An 11,762-nucleotide genomic window follows, 5' to 3' on the forward strand; every position below is an offset into this window, starting at 1 on the left:
ACACTTTATTATATTTTAATAATAGTTATTTACTTGATTCAACATTTTTCATATTCATCCTGAAAGAATAAACCCAATCATAGGTAAGTTTAACAGTATAAAAATATTTAAAACTAAATAATTATATTTTTAAAAATATAAATATAAATAATTAAAATATATAAATTTAATTACGTTTAAATTATCGATTAAAATAATTTAATTATTTAGAAAACATCTCTATATTCCAGGTGTCTAACTACGCAGGAAACATTTCTGAATGATAGGTGGCGTCGTTACCGGATGTCGACGATGACCTACGATTAGAAACTTGTAGGGTGTTGTTGTTGTCGTAGGGGGAAAAAATATCCTAAGAAATTCTCGGATATTATTAGCCAAATTTCATTATGACGCTCCACAGAATCTCGTAGGATCAAAATGGTGAGTAATAAACAATTTTTAAGAGCTTAAATCGAAGTAATCTTTGTGTAAACAAACGTCATCCCGGATTCCTCAACGAAGACGTTTAATCACGATTTACGAACGGAAATTATTAATTTTCCCGCTAATTAAAGGGTTTTCTACGTTCTAAGACGAACTTTGGCACCGTTTTTTGCGGGAAATGTTAAGATTTTAATGAATTTCGGGTTTTGACTGTGTCTCTTATACCGTTTACTGTTAAAAACACCTTGTTTTGTGTTCATTTCATTTAAAATACCTTCAACACACACACGTGATACGTATAAACACCACCCTGATTTGTTTTCTGGCCAATTATTGCAATTATAAACCTCAAACTTGCTGTGTTTCTTCAATTGTTCATTTAATACGTAAACTGTCAGTCAAGACACTTATTAATATGTTAATGTGAAAATTGTAATTGGATACTCCGAGCGGGTTCGCCTGGCTTGCCTTTTGGCTTCAGATGGTCGAGTCGTTTCGGATTTTCTTACTTGTTTGACGCTTTGTGCTCACGTTTTAATTGAATATTTAATTTTTTCTATCGTCTGTTCGGTTCGGATGAAATTATACAATCAGCTGCTCCGTGGAGGCATCGACTGCACTTCGTCGTCTCTTGTGTGATGTTAACGGCTCCTGTTTATTCCGTCGTCCCATTCTGCTTTAAAATTCGTTTACTGGGAAATCTCATCAATGTCTAGATGTACTTTATTGGAAAATTAAATGGCTTTGTATAAATTTAAAGAATTGAATACCTTTTACGTACAGAGATATCATACACCCTTCTTACTGAATGAAAAAATATGTAAATTTATTATAGAAATAACTTTATTTCTGCTCCTTTGACTTTGCTCTCTAATAATCAAACTGTTATTTGATCTCTGAATGAACTTTGTATACGGGAATTACCTCTAGTTGGATATTTCCGATATTTTTCCCAGCATCTCTATACGTAACATTCTTTTGCTTTGTATGCAATGAATAGCCTTTAGGAAATGTCTCTTCCATTCATAAACTAGATTCTTGTTCAGTTTGCAATGTATTATCTCTTAAATAACAGGAAGAGATAATACATCACATAACTAACTACAGATAACTTTGCCATTCTCACTTAACTTATGAAATTTGTATTGTTTCAGTTATTATTTTGCTGCTTCAGGTGTTTTCTTCCTGTTTTTAAGTATGGTACGGAACAATTTTCAATGTTTGGTTCCTCCTTAAATGCTAAAAATAACCAGAACGGTGGAATGTGATTCATCATCATATTTATAGGGCAGGTTCTGATTTCAGGAAACACCTAGACCTTGACTCAAGTTGAAGTCTAAACTTTTTGATAGCTAACAGATGTGGAATGTTAAAATACTTCTCCAACATTCGGGAAAGTAATTTTCTTTTAAATTAAATTAAACTTAATAATGACTTAAAGAATAGGAAGCTAGTAATTAAAATTAGATTAATAATTTTCTAGAGCAATCTTGTAAGTTGGTCTAATAAAATTTAAATAATTTATTATTTTTTTGCCATATAATTCTACTTCTATCACTTAACCTATTTAATGTGCAATAATTAAAAACTTGTTTAAAAATTAGGAGAAAACACAAGTCGGTGGTCGTGCGGCAAATATAATTTGATACGATAATTACTTTTAGGAACCGTTTTCTTAGTTGCTGGAGTAAAAATCCTGTTTTTTTTTTTTTTTCTTTTTTTAGACAAAACTCATTGTCTGAACCTTGTCGACAACAATGTTGATGCTGCAAAACCTGAAATGTTAAAAATTTTTACTTCCTTCCTCCATTGTCATTATTTATGTATAAAAATATTTACGAATAATACAAAAATGTGCGTTCTTCCTGTTGTTCGTCGTTAATCAAAGGTCACTTCGGAGTGTTACGCACCATAATATTTTGCACAATAAATATTGTAATTGTTTACGGTAGGAGGCAAAAATAATTTACTTTCTGCTTGGATTCAGACACTTTTTTTTTTCTTTTTCGATTGGCGTAACAAGGACAATTGCATAGAAGTTATAGATTAATTTTTATTACGGTCTCATTAACATTGACTTATTCTTAATTGTTCCATTTATTCGTAATAAATGGATAAAAGGCTAATTTTATTCATTTATTTTATATGGAATTTCTAAAATTAATTTACTATGAAATAATTTTTAAAAATTCTGAGTTTATATGAATCTATGTACTTTATTTGAGTAAGAAAACAATACTGTGTAGCAACTTCACAAATACATTTCAGCTGACTACATCTATCTGCAGGGAAGTTAATACAAAAAAAACAGTTCTAAGAAGTTATAAGTTTCTTCTAAAGATAGTTTTTTAGTGGTAAATTCTCCTAAAGGGTGATTTTTGTTAGTCCAAAAGCAGTTGATTTCTTACTCTAAGTAAGTTTCCTCTGTTAAATTTTCATAATTAAGCAGCAATAATTTAAATAAGGAGGTTTATACAGGATAGCAGTGGATTATAACTTATTTCCATGTAATTAGTTTTCATAAGGTGTAAAAATGTAATTATGGTAAAGGTTATGTCGCATTAAGGAAGTGGGATATGGATGTTTTTCATTGTTTGGTATTTCTTGACATATCAGTTGATTTAAGATGTCGAGTTTATTCATATCCTAAAAACTCAAATAATAAATTTTCATAGATTAGATCGACGGCATTTTTTTCTTATAATGTTTAAAATTAACTGCTTATTAGGAAGAATCTTTGTTATTTTATTTTTAACCTTTATTTTTCAAAAGAAACTCGTTTGATGTTCCTCAGTCGTGCACCAGTGGAGAAGAGATGAAATTCTTTTTTCTGGGCGAATTGGTCTATTTATGCAATGCTCAAGCATGCATTCAGTGATCCGAGGAAACACAACGTTTTTAGATAACGATCCGACCTTCGGCCACATAGAAACCGTAAGTTATCGCAGCATGACAGACTATTGCAATTGCAGTCGGAAGCGTGAGCTTTAAAATTAATTCCCAGAAATTTTGCCTCTCCTTTTTGCTTATCATTAATTAAATTTTTCGCACTCGAAAGATTGGAAATGTTTCCCGGTAAAAATCCAAAAGGTAATTACCATTTTGCATAGCTATTCCTACTTATAGCATAATTTCCTGGATGAAAAATAGATAGGTAATTACTTCGCGCAAGAATGAACCATAATATATAATTGTCAAATTGACCAAGAAGATTAATTTTTCGGATGTTACTACCAAGAATGCAACCAGATTATCTTCCTTTCTTCATAGCTGGAGTTATTACAATTGTTTTTTTAATGACTTTCTTTGTTTTTTTTTGTACCTTTTATTTATTACCTTTTAATTAAAATTATTTCATATAAACTAATTTATTAACAAGTAATTTTTTTCTTTGCTTATTTATAATTTTAAAGCTTAAAAACTCAGATAAGATCAATGTCATGATTTGTTTTTGTAGTTGTTCAATCACACGGAGGAACAATTATGACAGATGTTGTTTGTATGAGTTGTTTGCGACAGTACTCATTCTATACAAGAACATTATGTAATTTAAAATTTTACCCTCATTAAATATTTGTAAATTAAAATGGAAACCTTAAATGTTAGTATTTGGCACCAAATAAACAACAGGAATTCAGGAATCCGAGAACCATTGACATTTTCCTTTTCTACTTCCTGTTAGTCAGGAAACTGAATTATATTTGCTGTTTTCTGCAAAAACTTAACTGATATCGATTATTTAACTGATTTTTTCCTGGTAAAATATATAGAAATTACTTAAAATATAAAAATTATATTTCACAAAGGCCAATATTTTTGTTTTCCAAAATTATTTTAATTTAAGAAGTTACCTGATGTATTCTTGATTGGCTAAGTTTATTGTTAATTATTTTGATACTAAGCTCGCTTAGCATTCATAAAGCAACTTAATGTAAATAAATACATTAATTAGCATAATTAATCATAATTATTTGTTTGTGATCAGATCTTAGATTATTCTGTTTGCAGCTACTTGTTATATTGTAACGGGAAACCAGTTTCATACAGTGCGGGAAAGATTACTCGGAAGAGATGTGATAATCTCAATATCCTCTCTACCAAGAAAAACTATGCATCATCATTCGATATTTTTCTCTTCAGAATGTAAATTTTTTCTTTCCGAACTAGTTGTTTTGGATTAAAACACACAGAAAAAATAAAAATCTAGGTCAGATTAAACTTGGAATTACATTTAGAATGGTAATTATTATTTATATCTTGCATTTTAACTTTGTTAAACGGTTACCAAATTTCTTAATATTTGTTATTTTTGTGTTTTGCATTATGTGAGATGACAAGTCTCTTTGGCAGTCGGCATTTTTTTGTGAAATCGTGTTATTGCTTACAGGTAATTGTTATCTTTACTGAATAAATGGAGCAGTCTACTTCCTCGTTTTGACTTGTTTTTGCTTGTAATATCAACTTTTTTTTTTATCCGATGATAAAAATGTGGATGTATTTTTCTTCCTATCATCATGCAGAACATCTCTTTGCTCTATAAAAAGTAATAAGTGATTAAATTATGGTAATATGTATATTTGTAATAGGTTCCAAGTCGATTGTTTCTTACATTTTTATTCTCTGAGAAAAAAATACACCGTTTTGATTGATAAAATTGCCATAAGGTTGTAATGCCACTTATCATTAATATCAAATTAATCTGTAAACAGTTTAATGACTGTCCGATTCCAAAATCCGACATTTCTGATGCATTTTAGCATTAACTAAAACCGTGTTTACATTGTTTCCTCTTCAAAAAAATCATTTTTTGAATGTTTATCTTTTACTTTTTAGAATGACATGGATTGGAGATAGAAGATAAGTTATTCCTCTGCATCAAATAGTTAATTTTAGCCAAACATGAACAAAATGTATACCCATTTATATATTCACTGGGCTGTCCTTCTGCCATTAGCATTGACGTCCGGTCAATATGCCAATGAATCTAGTACAATGCTTCACTTCAGCCATGCTATGATAGTGCCAGAGTATCAGGAATCTCATTCGTTTGATCCACGTGGAATGGAACATCTATACACAATCACAAACATGTTTCTGGATTTAATACAGAAGGACGGACTACCTCCTGGTGAGTGTACTATTTTTTTTTTTTTTTCATATTTTTACATAAAAAACAACTTTATACTCTAGTCATTGTCACCAATGAAATATTCAAAACTCCCTTGAAAGTTATTGATAAAAACAGAGGAGAAGTAAGAATTTGACTTATTACTCATATAGTTACTTAGTTTTGCTCCTTAATTATACTAATGCTTTGTTTGCATTTTCAGCTTTTTAGCCATTTCTTGGGAATGTTGCTTATTGCTGTTATCGGACTGGTTTTAGCCATAATTTTACCCATCAGCGGACTGTTGTTTTGTTGCTGTCGTTGTGCAGGAAAATGTGGAAGTAAAAAAAATGTTCCGGAACAACGTAGAGATTCGTGTCGTCGCATCGTCTGGGGAACCGTTATGTTTTTAATATTATTGGCCATGATGTAAGTTTTATGTTCGCAAATGTCTCCTTCCACCAGTCAAAATTTTTAATATATTTAACTCATATATTTTTTAGGTTTGGCGTGGTATGTGCTTTTGTGACAAACGAATACATTGAACATGGTGTAAATTCTCTTCCTTGGACTCTAAAAGATAATATCGGAGATGTTAATCTGTATCTTAATAATACAAAATCGGTAACGATGAGATCAGTTTAATGACATTCATGTTAAAGATTTGTTAGAGTCTAATCAGTTAAATTGTTATATTTTAGGAAATCAATCATTTGTTAAAGAAAAATTTTCAACAGTTACAAATGAAATTGGGTGAAACCCTTGATAGTATGTTATTTGTTACTAGATTCATTAAAATTTCCGTTTAAAATTATTTAGTTTTAACATAATTTATTACTTTTTAGAAAGTGGAGAGACTGTGAAAGATAGATTAGGGGAAGTAACGCAAGCTGCAGCGGTCAATAATTTGACAGAAATTGTTTCTCGTAAGTAACAATTATGAATGCCATTTAATGAAAGCAACAATTAATTATATTTTATTAACCATCATTAGTTTATTATAATTATTAAAACTATTGCAAGATGGCGACTTAACTGCCTATCTCTAGACAAATTACTTTGTATCTAATTATCAACTTAGCCTAATTGTAACCTGATAATTTGGCAGATCATCTGGTTGTAATCAAAAATTTGTTTATTGAGTCATTTATATATAACTATTATTAACATTAAAAATATATAGAAGAAACTAAAATGTCTTTGCATTTCCGTCTTGTCCAATTGCCAGAAACAAACAGTTCTTTATAGAGATAACCTTTTATTAGAGATGTACTTGTTAGAGGATATTTCTGATGATTGGATATGACATGTTAGTTTCTTCTATATATTTTTAATTTGAAATATATCATTGGCGATTTTAATTGAAATCATTATTAAATTTCTAGGACTTGGACAGGTTCAAAACCGTTTAAAGAAAGCAGTTCAATATACGGAACAGCTGTATAAAACATCAAATCAGCTGCAGACTCATCTGACAGACATTAAAGAACAACTCATCGAAATACAAAAACGTTGCACTAGTGATAGTTGTCAAGAACAAATTAAGCAATATAACACAAGTGCCTTTTCTGTGGCTACAAACGTTTACAAAGTAAGTGACTTTCTTATCTTATTTAGCCTTTCAATAATCGATATTAATTCCATGAAATATTTCAGTTTCCAAATTTATCATATGTTTTCCATAATATTTCAACCCTTTTGAATCAGAACATTGAAACGGAAATTAAAGAAGTAAGTTCCATTGCTAGAAATGATCTTTTCTAAGCTATATTTTCAAAAATCTTAATCTAAGCAATGATTTATTCTAGGGAAAAATAGCATTTGATAAATTAAGTGATACAATACAAAAAGCTGTCAATAAGACTATACCAGGTAAGTGATGTCATCCTTAAAAATATCAAAACAGTAAAATTTAGTTAAGACTTAGACCTATATATACAGAAATGTTAATAACATGTTTTGTTTTGGGATAGATATCAAGCACAAGATAAGTCTTGTGGGTTCGGAATTATCTACGGCTGCAGACAACATAACTTTGATGCTGAGATTCCCTCAGTTGAATCAGGCAGAAAGTTATATAGTAAAATATGAGCCACTCGTAAAAGAATATTCTAAATATCGGTAAGAATATTGAAATGGCAGTTACTTTTTTATTACAATAATCTTAACAGAAGTTGTATTTAGGTGGTATGCATGCATCGGTTTCTGTTGCGGAATGTTATCTATTGTTATGTGTTTTACATTCGGATTAATATGCGGTACCTGTGGCCAACAACCTGGAAATATATACTCTGATAATACATGTAATAAAGGAGCGGGAGCAGATTTCTTATTACTGTGAGTATATTTTAATTTAAATTTGAAACTTTTAGTTAGTTTTGATAATGCAATAATTATTTTCTTGATAGTGGTGTTGGACTTCTTTTCTTGTTCTCGTTTCTGTTACTGATTGCCATGACGGCATTGTTTTTGGTTGGCGGGACTACTGAGAAAGTCATTTGTGATCTAGTGTCGAATTCTTCAAATCCACAGTTACGACAGGTAAGTAATTATGTTCTTTTCATTGTAACAGCAGCTGAGAGTTTTTGATTAATGTTATAAATTGTTAAAGTTAATAGAATTGATTCAAGATCAAGAAATAAATCATCCCTCTGCTGGAGAAAGACTGGATATCATACATATGCTTCGGTAAGATCATAAAGAAAAAGTACACTTATTAAGAATGCCAATCTGTTTCTTAATTTTTAGTAATAAGTTTTGACATTTTTCTTGCAGTCACTGCCACAAGAACCAAAGTCTCTATCATGCATTGGGTTTCGAACAACATCGTCAAATTCGAATAGGTCACAATGTTATTCAAATGATGAATTTTTCAGAAATAAGAAATTATCGCCAGGTAATTTGGTTTTGTGTTTCAACCGAGAAATCTCATCTCTTATAAATTAAGCATTTTTCCCTTCTCTTTATAAGAACTATCAAGTTGACGAAAAACTAGAAGAATTTCTGCATCAACTTAGTATTAGTCCAAATGTGACAGTGCTAACACCACAAGGAGAAGAATTACTCCAAAGATTGAAAGACACTCCATTTTCTGCAATAAACTTTTCTGTTTATTTTGAAATGGTAGGTAAAGAAATCTCCATTAAAGATCTTTAGCAAGAATTTATAATCATTTACATTTAAAAATTATTATACATACGACAGGATAAGAAACAGGTGACGTCAATTGACATACCTGATGTGATCCGTCAGTTGCAGACAACAATAACTTTAATCCCTGCATCGGAACATGAGGTGAGACCTTAAAATATTGTTTAAATGGTTATAATTATCAGTTAGAGACTCTGTTGTTATTTTTCAGGTTAAAAATAACTTGAAAAACATAACAAAACAATTAGAACTGTATCAGAGAACCCTGATTGCTTCAATTCATGAAACACTGGTAAGTTTATATATACAATATTTTGCAGTTCTTGTGAAATAATTGCTAAAATATTCACTGTTTAATTATAGGATCAACTTCAAAAACTAGGAGAACAACTTCAGAAAGATACAAGAGTAGGTAACAGGACCATCCAGGTGAATTACTTTTCACATACTAATATATAAAAACAATAAATGTAGGATATATGCTTAAAAAATTTTATTTTATTTCAGGAAGCACTACCAGATCTTCTCCAACAAGCTCAAACTGCACAAGAATTTATACAGACTAAAGGAAAAGAAGAAATTAAAAGGGTATGCACATATTTGTTCTAAAAATATTTTTTTACTTGCCATTTTTATGCTTTTCCCAAAATTAGTAATTACAAAACAAAAATATAAAGGATGCATAGTGAAGTCCTTATACACCCACATGAATGCAGATAGCTGCAGTTATAAATGTGATATAGAGTTATATTAAAGTGACTATGTACTTTGAGACAAAATCACTTGTGGTGTACTTAGCCTTAAAATTTGGAAGTTAGTACTCCCGTCTTGAAAACAATGCATGGTATGGAAAAAGTTGATTACAAAGTTGTAGAGTGTGAACAATTTACTGCAAATGGACACCCCACATACGTGATTAGAGTGAATAGAAAGTGTGAAATGCTAATTTTTTGCTATTTGATTCCTGTCAATGCTACATTACTAACTGCATCACAAAGCATGGAAAATGAAACTTTGTTCTAGACATAGACAAGGCAAATCATTCCAAGGAGTATTGCGAGAAGGTGCTATTATACAGAGAATATGGTTGTTGTGTCATTTTTCGGTCACCCTACCTGTTTCTCACAGTTTGTTGTATTTAAATTTGTTACACTTTAAATTGTATTTCGACTTGTTAAGCAATGCAAAGACAGTCAATGATAACTTTAGTAAAACCAATATTAAGAGCTATGCAAGAGAACTAAAAGGACCTATATTGACTATATTAAGACAAGAATATGAAATAAATTTATTTTTAAATAATGGTTGAATGGTGAAACTATTATATTTTTATTCTGTTTGTAAACTTCTTTTTTCAAAGTTTTTTTGTTTTGTTTTGAAGCATTGGCGTGCATGAATTTTAATGGCAAAATTCCAATATAATGCTACGTACTTATTGATTGTTTTATTTTTTTGATAATGCTAGTTGGCCGAAGAATTTATAACAGAATTTACAGGATTAATGGATCAGTACGCATTCTATGTACAGCAACAGGTAAATTTGAGATTAATTATTTGTAATATCTTATAAAAAGATTCAAATGATATCTTTATGATTTTAGGTTGAGAATAACATAGGTAAATGTGGTCCCATCAGCCAGGCTTTTAACACAAGTATCATTGCTACATGCAGTGAAATACTTCTGCCATTTGTAAGAATGATTTTACGTGTTTGGTTTTTATTAATTTCTCTTGTTAATTAATCTCATTTGTTTTTAGAATGGATTTTGGGCAAGTCTCGGTTGTTGCACTCTTCTCTGCATTCCGGGTCTTATTGTGGCAGTAATCTTATCCGTATTATATCGTCGAATAGAACCGTATCCCGGACCACTTGTCGATTCGTAAGTATAATGTTGCTTTGGTGTTATAACTGCTTTATTTTCTTCAAGGAAACTAATTTCATCTGTTAAAAATTTAATCTACTTTTTCATTTGAGGTTGTAATATGCTTAATTACAACAGTTATTTATCTTATGCTTCATTTGTACTAGAATTAACAGCACACTTACAGTATGGTCTTGTTTTACATGGTATCTCTTATTGACGGGTGCCTCACAAAATGAAATTTGTGCTCCACTCCAAGTAGTTCAGACGATTGCATAAACACTTGTGCAACCATTTACAATTAACAGATAAACATTAAAATGTGTTTAAAACATTTTACTATAACAAAGAACATTTTAGTCTAATGTTTCTCAATATGTTGAGTAAAATTCAATTTTATTATACTGAGTACTTAAGGAATATAAATGCAAATCAGGGTATCAGCAAGTAGCAAGTAGTGTTTTGGAATGTCAGAAGCCAGAGAAGTATTGTTTGCCAACTTAGGAGTGAGATAATGTAACCACTCACCATCTGCATATATAAATTCCATGTAAAAGAAGACCCTATTGTGTGTAGTTAGAATTAACAAATGTTATCTAATAATTTATGTGAATAACATTTGTTTTCTTGTCAGTCTCGGTCATCTCATAAATCAATACTTCACAAATATTCATATGACAGTAGGTGGCAGAAACAAATCGGATATATGAATCAAATTTACAAAATATCTTTTGATACTAATATATTTCCCGTGGCACAAATGTAATGCTTGGAGTATGGTTATTTGCCTCATAATGTCCATTCGAGTAACTCTGACCACAAATATCTGTGATTCCATATTGGAGAACAGAAATTTTTATCACTGAAAATCTTGGAGATATTGGTCTAATCTGGTGGGAAAATGTGGTTGGTTTAGGGCAGAGGTCACCAAACTTTTTCACAGCGGGCCAGATAACTAAGAGAATGATGAGCACAAGCTATATAACCATTTTGTTCAATACAGCATACTAAATACATAATAAATAAAGACAACCTGGATATTTTTTTTACCAATACAGAAACATGATCACTGCAGCAAGCTTTTAATTGCTTTCCTTAGAAACTTCATTGCAGGTACTTATATAAAAAGCACTCTTATATCCAAAGTCACCGAATTTTTATTTCACTGATTTATCTAAAAGTTATATTACTGTCAGATGCAAAAATTAGATTGGACCAAT

At 30.4% G+C, this 11,762-nt stretch overlaps 1 protein-coding gene across 1 annotated transcript; it reads left to right on the forward strand.

Annotated features, from left to right (window-relative positions):
• Nucleotides 1-261: 261 nt before the first annotated feature.
• Nucleotides 262-10,858, forward strand: LOC111627692 (prominin-1-A-like). The gene is made up of 23 exons (XM_023371309.1): nt 262-420; nt 5,257-5,551; nt 5,614-5,675; nt 5,754-5,959; nt 6,034-6,154; nt 6,232-6,298; nt 6,376-6,456; nt 6,916-7,121; nt 7,187-7,261; nt 7,339-7,402; nt 7,504-7,651; nt 7,715-7,867; nt 7,939-8,071; nt 8,142-8,218; nt 8,306-8,426; nt 8,501-8,653; nt 8,735-8,824; nt 8,892-8,972; nt 9,044-9,109; nt 9,188-9,268; nt 10,146-10,214; nt 10,282-10,371; nt 10,439-10,858. Exons 2-23 carry the CDS (start codon nt 5,323-5,325, stop codon nt 10,562-10,564), a joined length of 2,499 nt encoding a protein of 832 aa, XP_023227077.1. The 5' UTR covers nt 262-420; nt 5,257-5,322; the 3' UTR covers nt 10,565-10,858.
• Nucleotides 10,859-11,762: the final 904 nt, after the last annotated feature.

The sequence above is a fragment of the Centruroides sculpturatus genome, unplaced genomic scaffold (genome assembly GCF_000671375.1).
Source record: "Centruroides sculpturatus isolate CEXI.00-Female unplaced genomic scaffold, Cexi_2.0 scaffold546, whole genome shotgun sequence".
NCBI lineage: Eukaryota > Metazoa > Arthropoda > Arachnida > Scorpiones > Buthidae > Centruroides > Centruroides sculpturatus.